The 15855-nt window shown below is 47.6% G+C and overlaps 1 protein-coding gene across 1 annotated transcript in view; it reads right to left on the bottom strand.

Moving 5' to 3' along the window:
* Nucleotides 1–9248: 9248 nt before the first annotated feature.
* Nucleotides 9249–15855, bottom strand: part of shmt2 (serine hydroxymethyltransferase 2 (mitochondrial)) — a 30608-nt gene continuing 24001 nt past the window's right edge. Inside the window, exons 5-12 of the mRNA XM_031825703.1 lie at nt 15548–15629; nt 13946–14068; nt 12437–12576; nt 11661–11823; nt 11264–11363; nt 10994–11149; nt 9885–9992; nt 9249–9465 (exon numbers count right to left, since the gene is read on the bottom strand). Of these exons, the coding sequence (XP_031681563.1) occupies nt 9338–9465; nt 9885–9992; nt 10994–11149; nt 11264–11363; nt 11661–11823; nt 12437–12576; nt 13946–14068; nt 15548–15629 (1000 nt within the window). The 3' untranslated portion in view covers nt 9249–9337. The remainder of the gene's footprint in view (nt 9466–9884; nt 9993–10993; nt 11150–11263; nt 11364–11660; nt 11824–12436; nt 12577–13945; nt 14069–15547; nt 15630–15855) is intronic.

The raw sequence follows: 15855 nt of genomic DNA, 5'->3' as shown, positions 1-15855 counted from the left end.
TTCCTATGCTGTGGTCTTAGGGCTCTAAGTAGTGTTGCTATGCTGTTGTCTTAGGGCTCTAAGTAATGTTGCTATGCTGTTGTCTTAGGGCTCTAACTAGTGTTCCTATGCTGTTGTCTTAGGGCTCTAAGTAGTGTTGCGGCAGATCAGTTGTTGTCATGTTGTGTTGCTGCCTTGCTATGCTGTGGTCTTAGGGCTCTAACTAGTGTTGCTATGCTGTTGTCTTAGGGCTCTAAGTAGTGTTGCTATGCTGTGGTCATAGGGCTCTAACTAGTGTTGCTATGCTGTGGTCTTAGGGCTCTAACTAGTGTTCCTATGCTGTGGTCTTAGGGCTCTAAGTAGTGTTGCTATGCTGTGGTCATAGGGCTCTAACTAGTGTTGCTATGCTGTGGTCTTAGGGCTCTAACTAGTGTTCCTATGCTGTGGTCTTAGGGCTCTAACTAGTGTTGCTATGCTGTTGTCTTAGGGCTCTAAGTAGTGTTGCTATGCTGTGGTCATAGGGCTCTAACTAGTGTTGCTATGCTGTGGTCTTAGGCCTCTAACTAGTGTTCCTATGCTGTGGTCTTAGGGCTCTAAGTAGTGTTGCTATGCTGTTGTCTTAGGGCTCTAACTAGTGTTCCTATGCTGTGGTCTTAGGGCTCTAAGTAGTGTTGCTATGCTGTTGTCTTAGGCCTCTAAGTAGTGCTGCGGTGTCTCTCTTGTCGTGATGTGTATTTTGTCCTTTAAATCACAGCCCTCGTCCCCTGCAGGAGGCCTTTTGCCTTCTGGTAGTCAGTCATTGGAAATAAGAATATGTTCTTAACTGACTTGCCTAGTCAAATAAAGGTTAAATAAAGAAATTAAACAAAAATATCAAATCAGTTCAAATATATTATGAATGTGTCTTTAAACCAGACTGATCCAGCGCGGTGTCTTTAAACCAGACTGATCCAGCGCGGTGTCTTTAAACCAGACTGATCCAGCGCGGTGTCTTTAAACCAGACTGATCCAGCGCGGTGTCTTTAAACCAGACTGATCCAGCGCAGTGTCTTTAAACCAGACTGATCCAGCGCAGTGTCTTTAAACCAGACTGATCCAGCGCGGTGTCTTTAAACCAGACTGATCCAGCGCGGTGTCTTTAAACCAGACTGATCCAGCGCAGTCTTTAAACCAGACTGATCCAGCGCGGTGTCTTTAAACCAGACTGATCCAGCGCAGAGTCTTTAAACCAGACTGATCCAGCGCAGAGTCTTTAAACCAGACTGATCCAGCGCAGAGTCTTTAAACCAGACTGATCCAGCGCAGTCTTTAAACCAGACTGATCCAGCGCAGTCTTTAAACCAGACTGATCCAGCGCAGTCTTTAAACCAGACTGATCCAGCGCGGTGTCTTTAAACCAGACTGATCCAGCGCGGTGTCTTTAAACCAGACTGATCCAGCGCGGTGTCTTTAAACCAGACTGATCCAGCGCGGTGTCTTTAAACCAGACTGATCCAGCGCGGTGTCTTTAAACCAGACTGATCCAGCGCGGTGTCTTTAAACCAGACTGATCCAGCGCGGTGTCTTTAAACCAGACTGATCCAGCGCGGTGTCTTTAAACCAGACTGATCCAGCGCGGTGTCTTTAAACCAGACTGATCCAGCGCGGTGTCTTTAAACCAGACTGATCCAGCGCGGTGTCTTTAAACCAGACTGATCCAGCGCGGTGTCTTTAAAACCAGACTGATCCAGCGCGGTGTCTTTAAACCAGACTGATCCAGCGCGGTGTCTTTAAACCAGACTGATCCAGCGCGGTGTCTTTAAACCAGACTGATCCAGCGCGGTGTCTGACTGATCCAGCGCGGTGTCTTTAAACCAGACTGATCCAGCGGCGGTGTCTTTAAACCAGACTGATCCAGCGCGGTGTCTTTAAACCAGACTGATCCAGCGCGGTGTCTTTAAACCAGACTGATCCAGCGCGGTGTCTTTAAACCAGACTGATCCAGCGCGGTGTCTTAAACCAGACTGATCCAGCGCGGTGTCTTTAAACCAGACTGGATCCAGCGCGGTGTCTTTAAAACCAGACTGGATCCAGCGCGGTGTCTTTAAACCAGACTGATCCAGCGCGGTGTCTTTAAACCAGACTGATCCCGCGGTGTCTTTAAACCAGACTGATCCAGCGCGGTGTCTTTAAACCAGACTGATCCAGCGCGGTGTCTTTAAACCAGACTGATCAGCGCGGTGTCTTAACCAGGTGTTTTAAACAGACTGATCCAGCGCGGTGTCTTTAAACCAGACTGATCCAGCGCGTGTCTTTAAAACCAGACTGATCCAGCGCGGTGTCTTTAAACCAGACTGATCCAGCGCAGAGTCTTTAAACCAGACTGATCCAGCACGGTGTCTTTAAACCAGACTGATCCAGCGCAGAGTCTTTAAACCAGACTGATCCAGCGCAGAGTCTTTAAACCAGACTGATCCAGCGCAGAGTCTTTAAAACCAGACTGATCCAGCGCAGAGTCTTTAAACCAGACTGATCCAGTCTATAAATAGGACTGTGAATTACATTTAATTCCAGAAAGCAAATAAAAACATACCTTACATCCACAAGATATGCATGTGAAGTATAAACATGGAAGCATTCATGAAACACATATTATATTTAAATATACCAGACGGCTGTTCCTATTTCTCCTCCACCATCTAGTTAAATATACCAGACGGCTGTTCCTATTTCTCCTCCACCATCTAGTTAAATATACCAGACGGCTGTTCCTATTTCTCCTCCACCATCTAGTTAAATATACCAGACGGCTGTTCCTATTTCTCCTCCACCATCTAGTTAAATATACCAGACGGCTGTTCCTATTTCTCCTCCACCATCTAGTTAAATATACCAGACGGCTGTTCCTATTTCTCCTCCACCATCTAGTTAAATATACCAGACGGCTGTTCCTATTTCTCCTCCACCATCTAGTTAAATATACCAGACGGCTGTTCCTATTTCTCCTCCACCATCTAGTTAAATTGAAAGAGTGAATCCCTGCTTTTGTAAATAATACAACACATACGCGCAATCATAGGTCAATCTACGCCCCAAATTCACTGTAATCGTTTCTATGGCAAGTCATTCAGTCCTCATGATAGAATATAATACAGTCCATTCCAGCTCCTCAGACTATATAACACAAAAGGCCCAGCAGAGAAGACCAGGCTCAGTAGAGAATACATGGCAGGGGGTCCTGGATAAAATATTGCCCACTTTATAGTGTGGTGTACTGCTGTAGCCTCTCCTGTGTGGGGCACGGTGTGTGTGTGAGACAGTGATAATGACCTGGTGTGAAGTCTCAGACTGTCTGATAACCTGTCAGTGTGTTGCACAACCCAGTTCTAATTGGTAAATACCAACGTTTAGGGAAAAGGCCTGAATAGCATGTTCAGGGACATGTTGATCTTTCCTCGGTTCCCATTGGCTAACGTGATTTTGAGGCAACCGTTCACATTTGGACACACTTTTTTCCCCAATTTGCTCTCGGTTGACCTTTTTCCAAACGTGTGAGATCAACAACAGTCCCGAACGCCATCCTTTCCTGCCCTGAGCAGCCAGAGAGAGCAGGATGGAAATATGGGATAGGTCTATTTTTAGATAAAGATTCATTTTAAAATGTGAGAGACAAGTAGTTAATAGGTACCAAAACAGTGTTGTAGGTTAGTACAAAGTGAGGGAGAGCAGAGGCGAGAAGAGGCCAAGGAAAGGGGGGAGGGGATGGAAGGAGGCGGGCGAGAAGACGCCAGGAAAAGGAGACAGGATAGGACAGGAAAAGAGAGGATATGCCCAGGGCAGGTGTATATACACGTATCTAGCAGAGATACATCTCCTTTTCATAACACATTCTATCATTTATACTATCAAATAGATGCTTTCACCTCCCTACTACTCAGGTGGTGGCAGTTGGTTTGTGGGCATTACTATAACTGGACTGACTAGACAACACACCAAACCCAGAATTTTCCCTGGTAAGGCCCTAATTTAGCAGTTATGACTAAGGCCCAGATTCTCCTGGTACTGTAGCCTACTGCTCTGAATGGACACTGGACTCCACTGCGGTCACAATGTGGTTGAATTATTCTGTTCAAACTTGCATATATGAGATAGTTCTCCTGCTTATTGCTCCCTAAAAATGTTCCACAAGCATGTTGGAGTCACTGGATGGATGGCAATAGATCAATGAGAAAACCAGGAGGAAGGTTTCTGCTGCCACGGTACTTCTGTTATACAGGATCCCTTCACGTCGCAGGCAGGGTGGCGGGTGAGAGGGGTGTTTCGTGAGACGAGGTGAAAACGGTTTGCAGGAGCCGTTGGTTGCCACCAGAGGTTGGGTGTGAAAATCTGTTTACCGAGATTGTGAGATCCACATCCCCCCCCCCCACACACACACACACACACACCTCTGCCAGTTGTGTGAGAAGAGCTGAAGTACAGCAAGCATGTCTGAGCTGGGGCTGTAAAGCCTGCGAATTGATGAGCTGAATATTTCCTTACTCTCCCCAGTGTGTGATCCACACACCCACTCTAGCGGTGACAGACAGCTATAACGCAAAGCAACGAACACACCACTTCGGGTTTATTGAGATAATTACTGCATGAGCACAGTTGTGTTTACATAAGACTTGAAAAACGGCATTCCATCCGGGCGAGCGATTCACAGGCGAGCGATTCACAGGCGGGCGATTCACAGGCGAGCGATTCACAGGCGGTTGTCGTCGCTCCATCCTCGATCTTTACGTTAACGCTGTCTCATTTTACGCAATTATGACGACGCTGCTCTAATAAATACATGAATCCAATTAATTGGCAACACTGTCATTTATCCCCCCTCATTAAACACCGGTGATTTATTGTCAAGTCAGCAGACAGGAGTGGTGATGAGAGGAGGGTCTGTGTCAGTAATGACAATAGCAGCAGAGAGAGCTGAAGGGACTGAGGGTTTACAGGTGCTGCTGTTCTACACAAGCTGTTAGAGACAGACAGTACCACTTAGTAAGCTGCTACAGAGACAGACAGTACCACTTAGTAAGCTGCTACAGAGTGAGACAGACAGTACCACTTAGTAAGCTGCTACAGAGTGAGACAGACAGTACCACTTAGTAAGCTGCTACAGAGAGACAGACAGTACCACTTAGTAAGCTGCTACAGAGACAGACAGTACCACTTAGTAAGCTGCTACAGAGACAGACAGTACTACTTAGTAAGCTGCTACAGAGTGAGACAGACAGTACCACTTAGTAAGCTGCTAGAGAGAGACAGACAGTACCACTTAGTAAGCTGCTACAGAGTGAGACAGACAGTACTACTTAGTAAGCTGCTACAGAGTGAGACAGACAGTACCACTTAGTAAGCTGCTACAGAGTGAGACAGACAGTACCACTTAGTAAGCTGCTAGAGAGAGACAGACAGTACTACTTAGTAAGCTGCTACAGAGTGAGACAGACAGTACCACTTAGTAAGCTGCTAGAGAGAGACAGACAGTACCACTTAGTAAGCTGCTACAGAGACAGACAGTACCACTTAGTAAGCTGCTACAGAGACAGACAGTACTACTTAGTAAGCTGCTACAGAGTGAGACAGACAGTACCACTTAGTAAGCTGCTAGAGAGACAGACAGTACCACTTAGTAAGCTGCTAGAGAGACAGACAGTACCACTTAGTAAGCTGCTAGAGAGACAGACAGTACCACTTAGTAAGCTGCTACAGAGAGACAGACAGTACCACTTAGTAAGCTGCTACAGAGAGACGGACAGTACCACTTAGTAAGCTGCTACAGAGAGACAGACAGTACCACTTAGTAAGCTGCTACAGAGAGACAGACAGTACCACTTAGTAAGCTGCTACAGAGAGACAGACAGTACCACTTAGTAAGCTGCTAGAGAGACAGACAGTACCACTTAGTAAGCTGCTAGAGAGACAGACAGTACCACTTAGTAAGCTGCTACAGAGAGACAGACAGTACCACTTAGTAAGCTGCTACAGAGAGACAGACAGTACCACTTAGTAAGCTGCTACAGAGAGACAGACAGTACCACTTAGTAAGCTGCTACAGAGTGAGACAGACAGTACCACTTAGTAAGCTGCTACAGAGAGACAGACAGTACCACTTAGTAAGGTGCTACAGAGACAGACAGTACCACTTAGTAAGGTGCTACAGAGTGAGACAGACAGTACCACTTAGTAAGCTGCTAGAGAGACAGACAGTACCACTTAGTAAGCTGCTACAGAGTGAGACAGACAGTACCACTTAGTAAGCTGCTAGAGAGACAGACAGTACCACTTAGTAAGCTGCTACAGAGTGAGACAGACAGTACCACTTAGTAAACTGCTACAGAGAGACAGACAGTACCACTTAGTAAGGCTTCAGTGGGTTCACTACATAGGTGTTAAAGTAGACTGTGACCATCATACTAGACCACGTGTACATTCTGGAAAGGGTTTGAACATGAGAGCTGCACACCACACCACTCCCACAAAACATGTTTAGTTATCCAGAAAAGACAAACGACAGGTTACAGGTCAGATATTAAATCGCTGCATATATTCATTAGTATTAAGCTTTTAATCTAAAATGTCTTGACAAAAAATTTATTATTTTATTTTCACTGTGCAGACATGAAACATGACTTTTGGGAGCAGCATGCTGGAAAGCTAATCAGAACGGGCTTTAAGGTAAGCGCCATTAAATAGCAGGTGTATCGCATAGCTCTGAAAACTACAGGTACCAGAGTCGGGTAATGAGGTCTATCTTATTTAGGTATGTCTGTATGCCCGTACTCATAAAGGGTCTCGGAGTAGGAGTGCTGATCTTGGATCAGATTAGCCTTTTAGATTACAATGAATAAGATTCCATGGACAGCGTGGACCTGATCCTAGATCAGCATTTATACTCGGGAGACGGTTGATACATGTACAGCCCCTGGTAGTAACTGTTTCACTGTGCAGTCAGTCTCTTCTCTTCGTTATCAATACTGATGTGATACCCCTCCCTTGCTTGGATCAGAGTGGTTCTGTAGAGACCATCCACTCTACGCCTCAAAATGGAGGAATTCTCACTGGCTCACTGATGCAGTGATAAACATACCCTCCATTTTGTGAAGTAATTTGGGGAAAATCAGCCAACAAAAAGAACAGTGAAATAAACGTAACTCAAGCCATTCCCTCACACTGTGTTCTCTACATAGGAGGGGTCCTCAGCTAAATCAACATGATCACCCTCTCCCCAAAAGCAGCAATATAAGCATTAAAAACCTTGATACATTTTTTTTTAACCAGTGTTGGAAAATAAAGAATTATTTAATTCTGTAAAGTTAAAATACATACAAAATCATTTCTTCTTTGTCAACACTTAGAAAGCCAGCACTGGCATGAAACGACTGTTTATTGTATTGTCATTTTGGACCATTATCAGTCTAATATATGTATATGCAGCAGGTTGTTGGATCATACACTACCGAGCTGGCCTGGTTACGCATCCACCATCGTTGCTAGAACCATGCTGAAAAGGACCATGGGAAAAGCCTTCAGAGCCAGCATCGTTTGGTTGGGGTTGGAATGATCGTGTGAAAAGGGTACGTAATGAAGTGAAGGTCTGGTCTGAGATCAGATGTGATATCTGTAGGATAGTGAAGGCCTGGTCTGAGATCAGATCTGATATCTGTAGGATAGTTAAGGCCTGGTCTGAGATCAGATCTGATATCTGTATTAAGGTGTAACAGGGGAACGGTCCTGTTATGGAGTTCACCAGTCAACCCCCTGACCTCTGGCTTGGGACCCCTTGACTTCTGATGAGACTTGGGATCAAGTTAAAAATAGACATTACATATACCTTTATCTGAGCTCGATTGAGCTTGCCTGACATCATGGAACGATAGGTTCACTTAGTTTTGTGATGATTCAATCTGGCACTCTAGGCAAGCCAGAGCAAACAGAACAAATAACGGAACGATTTCGAATAGCATTTGAGGCCCAGGGTTACTTCAGATGAGTTTGACAGACATGTATTAATCAAATCTCCATCACGAACATCTAGTCGATCAATTAAGACAATTTGTTAGTCTATAGTTTAAGAATGTGTGCTTCTAATAAATGTACCTTTGTGGTGACAGTAAATTTAGATGCCATTTCTCTCAGGGTCTGACGTTGAGCTCTTTCTCCTACACTACAACCTTAAAACATGCAGAAAATAAACACTTAGAAAATAAGGATGTTTGTGTAGACATACAAAGGGGGGTTAGAAGCTACAGAATTACCCTCATGTGAGGTCAGAGGTCAACAGATGACGTCAAAGGATTATAACCAAGGTCTCCCATCTGTTTGGATAAGTCTGTGAGGTTACGCCAGGTCTGACTCCAATCACTGACCACCACCAAGTTCCCAATGTCCATAATAGCCTACCACTTCAAATCCGCCTCCAAATACATTTCTGCTTCCTTCTAAGTAGTACGCTAGTGTTGGATATTAGAATGGAAATACTCGACTGACTCTCCCTCTCCTTGCTCTCTCTCTCTCCCCCTCTCCTTGCTCTCTCTCTCCCTGCTCCCTCTCCTCTCCCTCCATCCCTCCCTCTCCTTGCTCTCTCTCTCTCCCCCTCTCCTTGCTCTCTCTCTCCCCGCTCCCTCTCCTCTCCCTCCCTCCCTCTCCTCTCTCTCCCTCCCTCTCCCTGCTCTCTCTCCCTCCCTCCCTCTCCTTGCTCTCTCTCTCTCCCCCTCTCCTTGCTCTCTCTCTCCCCGCTCCCTCTCCTCTCCCTCCCTCTCCTCTCTCTCCCTCCCTCTCCCTGCTCTCTCTCCCTCCCTCCCTCTCCCTGCTCTCCCTCCCTCCCTCTGCTCTCTCTCCTCTCCCTGCTCTCTCTCCCTCCCTCCCTCTCCCTGCTCTCTCTCTCTCCCCCTCTCCTTGCTCTCTCTCTCCCCGCTCCCTCTCCTCTCCCTCCTCCCTCTCCTCTCTCTCCCTCCCTCCCTCTCCCTGCTCTCTCTCCCTCCCTCCCTCTCCCTGCTCTCCCTCCCTCTCCCTGCTCTCTCTCCCTCCCTCTGCTCTCTCTCCCTCCCTCCCTCCCCCTGCTCTCTCTCCCTCCCTCCCTCCCTCTCCCTGCTCTCTCTCCCTCCCTCCCTCTCCCAGCTCTCTCTCCCTCCCTCCCTCTCCCTGCTCTCCCTGCTCTCTCTCTCCCTCCCTCTCCCTGCTCTCTCTCTCTCCCTCCCTCCCTCCCTCTCCCTGCTCTCTCTCCCTCCCTCCCTCTCCCTGCTCTCTCTCCCTCCCTCCCTCTCCCTGCTCTCTCTCCCTCCCTCCCTCTCCCTGCTCTCTCTCCCTCCCTCCCTCTCCCTGTGTGTGTGTGGAGGGCCTAGTGATCCTCGAAGCCGGGCATGGGGAAGGGACGTGCGAAGGCCTCCACTCGTTTCTTCAGCTCTGCCATGCGAGAGACCGTCTCTGGATCCTCCAACAAGAAGTTCTTAAAGTCTGCAAGTTTCCCTGGAGAGAAGAAGACAGTAGAGCAGATGTTTTCAGCTTTTGTGTCACTTCCTGTATTTTCACACCAATGGCTTGCGTTTTCTCGACTGAGTCCCTCTGTTAGACATCTCCATCTCTTTGGGTTAGCTAATGAACTGGCACTTCTTCCAGATCGCTACAGGAGATGGAGGAACTGTGACAAGAGAAAGACCCCGACATTAGATTTAAATCAAAGTTTCGGGCATCACGGCCTCCATCAAAATGTACAAACACATATTCTTCGCCCCAAATGGCACCAGGGCGAGTAAGGCTCCAGTCAAAAGTAGTGCGTAATGAAGGTAATAGCTTGGCATTTGGGACGCAGAAAAAAGGCAAGACAGAGGGAGACTGATTAGGTGAACTGATGAAGTACACACAGCTGGTGAGGAAGAGGAACTCACCAGTCTTCTTCTTGACGTCCAGGGCGATCTTAAAGCCTTCATCCATGAACTCCACCACCTGGACAAAGTCCGTCTCCTTGAACTGTCTGGAGGTCAGCGCCGGGGCACCTGGGAGTCAGGAATGGGAGGAGAGTGTCAGTGATAACCAGGGACACAGAACGCTCAGGTGTTATATGCATGGTAATTCAAGGTTAATGTAGGATAGATTTGATTATAATAATACAATGTGGTGTTCCACAGGGATTGATTCTTGCATCTCTTTTTTTAACCTCCTGACAAACATCAAAACAGCATCTGGTTATTTTAGTAGTGATGAATAAATAAACTAAACTTAAATGAATAGCTCAAAATTTAAATATTTTTTTTCTGGTCACAATGTATACAAAAACAGAGCATACATACAATGTAGCCATTGTATTCCATTGAACCCCGGCGTTCCATACGCGGTAACCCCCGGGGTTCCATACGCGGTAACCCCCGGGGGTTCCATACGCGGTAACCCCCGGGGGTTCCATACGCGGTAACCCCCGGGGTTCCATACGCGGTAACCCCCGGGGTTCCATACGCGGTAACCCCCGGGGTTCCATACGCGGTAACCCCCGGGGTTCCATACGCGGTAACCCCCGGGGTTCCATACGCGGTAACCCCCGGGGTTCCATACGCGGTAACCCCCGGGGTTCCATACGCGGTAACCCCCGGGGTTCCATACGCGGTAACCCCCGGGGTTCCATACGCGGTAACCCCCGGGGTTCCATACGCGGTAACCCCCGGGGTTCCATACGCGGTAACCCCCGGGGTTCCATACGCGGTAACCCCCGGGGTTCCATACGCGGTAACCCCCGGGGTTCCATACGCGGTAACCCCCGGGGTTCCATACGCGGTAACCCCCGGGGTTCCATACGCGGTAACCCCCGGGGTTCCATACGCGGTAACCCCCGGGGTTCCATACGCGGTAACCCCCGGGGTTCCATACGCGGTAACCCCCGGGGTTCCATACGCGGTAACCCCCGGGGTTCCATACGTGGTAACCCAGGGTTCCGGCCTATACATCACATACTCACTCAGGTATTATATTCTGGGCCAAGTGGTCCAGACAGTGTGACACCCACCTAGCCGGAGGCCCCCAGGCGCCAGGGCACTCTTGTCCCCGGGACAGGTGTTCTTGTTGGCTGTGATGGACACCAGCTCCAGAACTCTCTCTGCTCTGGCTCCATCGATGCCCTTTGGCCTCAGGTCCACCAGCACCAGATGGTTCTCCGTCCCCCCTGAGGAGGAAACAAATACATTTTTATGAAGCATACCATTTCTTTGTTTAAGTGAGTGCTCTCCACTGTTTTGACGAGATAGCTCCCGAGAGAAGACACATAGTAAAGTAGTACCTGACACCAGGGTGTATCCTTTGCTCAGTAGGGCCTCAGCCATGGCCTTGGAGTTACGCATCACCTGGCCAATGTACTCTCTGAACATCGGCGTCTGGGCCTAGACAACAACAACCACAAGAGGGAAAAGTGTGAGTCAGTTCCCACTTTAGGAGTGAAGAATGGGGACACAGTCACGGTGTGAATTCATAGAGAGGGACAGAGAGAGACAGAGACAGAGAGAGACAGACAGACAGACAGAGAGAGACAGACGAGACAGACAGAGACACAGACAGACAGAGACAGAGAGAGACAGACAGACACAGACAGAGAGATAGAGAGACAGACAGAGAGACAGACAGACACAGAGACAGACACAGAGAGAGAGAGACAGAGAGAGAGACAGAAGACGAGGTACCTGTTTGAGAGCGACAGCCACCCCGGCGATGGCGTGGTTGTGGGGTCCCCCCTGAAGAGAGGGGAACACAGCGAAGTTGACCCGGTCCTCCAGGTCATATTGGATCTCCTTCCCCTTCTTGTCCACAGAACGCACGCCCTTACGGTAGAAGATCAGACCAGCCCTGGAGAGGAGAGAGCCAGACAGGTCAGTCTAGAGTTTAGGTTAACCCATTTGCAACTCAACACCTTCATGGACAAACAGACTGCTGCTAAATAAGTGCACACGTCGGGATAAGTGTGGACAAAATGATTTATGTTCACAAACATGTTGCTGCTCTACTTTAATGCATTAGGTAAACTACATGTACAATAACATTCAGATTAGCTTCTAACAAAATGTCTTCTCCACTAATCCCACCCTCACAAGCCTGTACCTGGCTCCTCGGAGGGACTGGTGTGTTGTGGAGGTGACATGGTCTCCTCCACACAGCTACGTTACATACCTGGCTCCTCGGAGGGACTGGTGTGTTGTAGTCTGACATGGTCTCCTCCACACAGCTACGTTACATACCTGGCTCCTCGGAGGGACTGGTGTGTTGTAGTCTGACATGGTCTCCTCCACACAGCTACGTTACATACCTGGCTCCTCGGAGGGACTGGTGTGTTGTAGTCTGACATGGTCTCCTCCACACAGCTACGTTACATACCTGGCTCCTCGGAGGGACTGGTGTGTTGTGGGAGGGACTGGTGTGTTGTAGTCTGACATGGTCTCCTCCACACAGCTACGTTACATACCTGGCTCCTCGGAGGGACTTGTGTGTTGTGGAGGTGACCATGTCAGCATACTTGAATGGCGAGGGGACAGCCTTCGCAGCCACCAGACCACTGATGTGGGCCATGTCAGCCAGCAGGTAGGCTTTCACCTCCGTACACAACTGGATGGGGAAAACAGAATGGTTTAAAGTATGTGACATTTAAAAATAATTGATACTGCCTTTAAAAATGCCAGGAAGTCTCTCATTCTGGCTTCTCATCTAGTATAATTCACTACACACTATTGAAGAAGAGAATGGTCTTTTCACACGTGTGTGACAACAGCTGATAATCAGAATAGGGGTCAGGCTCTACTAAAACGAACAAATGTGGTGAACAAGAGAGACTGCACATTATAGTAAGCCATGTCAGTCTGGATAAGTAGTACGTTGATATTAGTTGCTCACTGTATATTTTTATTACTGAAAACATAGTACTATTTGTACACCGTGCGTAGTTTTATTATGTAGGAGGCAAGACAGGTTTCGGACACTGGCTCCTGCCCCTTGCGGGCCGTTCTGGCTCTGGCCCCTGCGGGCCGTCCTGGCTCTGGCCCCTGCGGGCCGTCCTGGGCCCCCTGCGGGCCGTTCTGGCCGGGACAAGGCTTACTTGAACTAAGGATTTGGGCTTTTTATTCCCAGCACCACATAACATGCATTGAAACAAGGAAACGCTGAATCTGAGTTTTGATAAGGCTACACATTTTTCATGACAAAAGAGTGACTCTCCTGTAGGGGCTTTCTAAACAAGAAAAGCTACAGAATACTATCTTTAATGATGCGTTGCCTCTCCCTGTCTACTCTTTCTGATAAAGCACCAAAAAGTCAGCTTTGTGCGCTGTCCTATGGGACTCCCAATCACGGCCGGTTGTGATAATGCCTGGAATCGAACCAGGGTCTGTAGTGACGCACTGAGATTCAGTACCTTAGACCGCTGCGCCACTCGGCAGACCCCTGATTAGGTCAGATATAGAATCAGGTCAGTGGCAGCCATCTTGGAGAGTTAGATTACATCTAATTGCACCCCATTCCCTACATAGTGCAGTACTTTAGACCAGGGCCCATAGAGATTGGTCAAAAGAAGTGCACTATATAGGGAATAGGGTGCCATTTGAGTAACATCCTTAAAAAACAGAATGTAGCTACTGTACTGTAGCCTTAAGGAAAAATAGAAGTGCCTTCAGACACAGTGGAGATACTGCAGCAGGAAGAGAAGGAGAGAGAGGGAGAAAGAGGTAGGTAGTCACAGAGAGGGAGAAAGAGGTAGGTAGTCACAGAGAGGGAGAAAGAGGTAGGTAGTCACAGAGAGGGAGAAAGAGGTAGGTAGTCACAGAGAGGGAGAAAGAGGTAGGTAGTCACAGAGAGGGAGAAAGAGGTAGGTAGTCACAGAGAGGGAGAAAGAGGTAGGTAGTCACAGAAGGGGAGAAAGAGGCTGGTAGTCACAGAAGGGGAGAAAGAGGCTGGTAGTCAGAGAGGGAGAAAGAGGCTGTACCTTCTTGATGCGAGCGTAGTCAATGAGGCGAGCGTAGGCGCTGGTGCCTGCAATGATCAACTTGGGCCGGAAGAGACGGGCAGTCATCTCCAGCTGGTCATAGTCAATGAGCCCTGTGGCAGGCTGGAGAAAGGGAGAGAGAATGTACGAGAGAGGGAGCGAGAGAGAGAGGGATAGAGAGGTGAGAGAGAGAGAGATAGAGGGGGGATAGAGGAGAGGGAGAGAGAGAGGGAGAGAGAGAGGGAGGGAGAGAATGTACGAGATAGGGAGCAAGAGAGAGAGGGATAGAGAGAAAGCAAGATAGAGAGAGAAAGACATACACCTGTTAAGAGGAGACTGATGCGTCACGTCAACAACAGTGAGAGATATGAATAACACAGGAAGTACAGGATATATTTCTCCATGTGTGTCCATTCAATTGTTTTTTTCTTTCTATCCCTCAGCCCCAAAGCTTTACAACGAAGTGTCGGTCAGCTAGATATCTTATAACTAATAAGTTAACATGTGTAAAAAGGTGCTAAAAGATCTGCAGTTGAGCATTTGGTTCGCTAATTTAGAGGCTAGTTAGCCATCTTGCTACGTGGTTAGCTTCTTCCCCCCCAAAAAATCATGCTTAGTTTGGTAATAGCAGAGAATCCCCTCCTGGATCAACAGCCTTGCTGGCTACTATTTGTTTTGTGCGCGCAACAAACTGTAGCATTTTTTAGTTACTCGTATAGCTCAGGCCAGAAACCGTACAGAATGTTCGCAATGCGCTCGTTAGCATTTAGTTAGCATTCTGTATGGTATTTTACATGTACTTGTCAGCATTGCTAATATTCAGATTACAGAGATTACAAACCACAGAGTATCAGTGAGGTTTGAAAACAGCGCTCCGTGTGTTCAGTGCCGGTATTACTGAATAATCCTGTATGGCACAAGTTTGATATGAAGCTATGACAATCGGGATACCGCCCAAGCCTACACACCATAGCATTGATCACATGACCACAACACACACGGCTAGAGAAACACACACAGGCAGTCAATTTAGGAACTACATTTACAATTCAATAATGGAAAACACACGACTACAACAGGACTATACTGATCACCTGAACCCTACACAGGCAAACAGAGATCAGGAAAATGACAGAAATGGATAAACCAATAAGGACTCAAGGAGATACTAGAACCAATGATGTCGCAGGCCAATATCGACCAGTAACAGAGACCACTAACCATACATAGTAGGATAGAGATGCTCATTTATTGTAACTTGTCTATTGTATTCTAATCCATTCAATTCCCATTGCATTAGTGACGAGTAGCATTTATAGTAGTATTAGCTACTGCCACTACAGATGAGGAGAGGTAAGGACAAGAATGTTCCCCACTAGGAGACAAGTGAAGGTGGCAAGTTGTCTCGATCAGAGGGACACTGGACCGGGTTAAACAGTTACATTAAAGCTCCGAACCGGTCTTTCCTTGACTCCTCCTTCTCAAACCGTATTGGAGGAGAAAAATGGAAAATCCCTCCCCTCAGACCTTCTCCTCCAACGGGTTTTGAGAAGGAGACGAGGAGAGGGGGACCGGGAAGGAGTGGAGTGTGGCTCTGCTTACATTGAGCTTGTAGGGCATGGACTCAAAATAGATGGAGGTAGCAGATATCCTCTTGGTGTCAGACATGTAACCATGGGTCAGACTGCAGAAGGACAACAACAACATTTGTGTTATTCAATATACATTTAGCAGACTCTTATCTACAGTGATTTAGTGAGTCTGCTTGGTATGATTACTGTATAGCACCATTATTGTAAGTTGTTTACAATAAACATATTTAAAAAATATGGTGCCCACTATGACAGTAAAGAAAAGGTAGAGTGAAATGAGGAAAGTAGAGAGCTGGTAGTCCGTGAATTGGTGAGGGG

Source organism: Oncorhynchus kisutch, linkage group LG1 (assembly GCF_002021735.2).
Source record: "Oncorhynchus kisutch isolate 150728-3 linkage group LG1, Okis_V2, whole genome shotgun sequence".
NCBI lineage: Eukaryota > Metazoa > Chordata > Actinopteri > Salmoniformes > Salmonidae > Oncorhynchus > Oncorhynchus kisutch.
The sequence above is the reverse complement of the archived record's forward strand: the minus strand, read 5'-3'. Positions and strand labels throughout refer to the sequence as shown.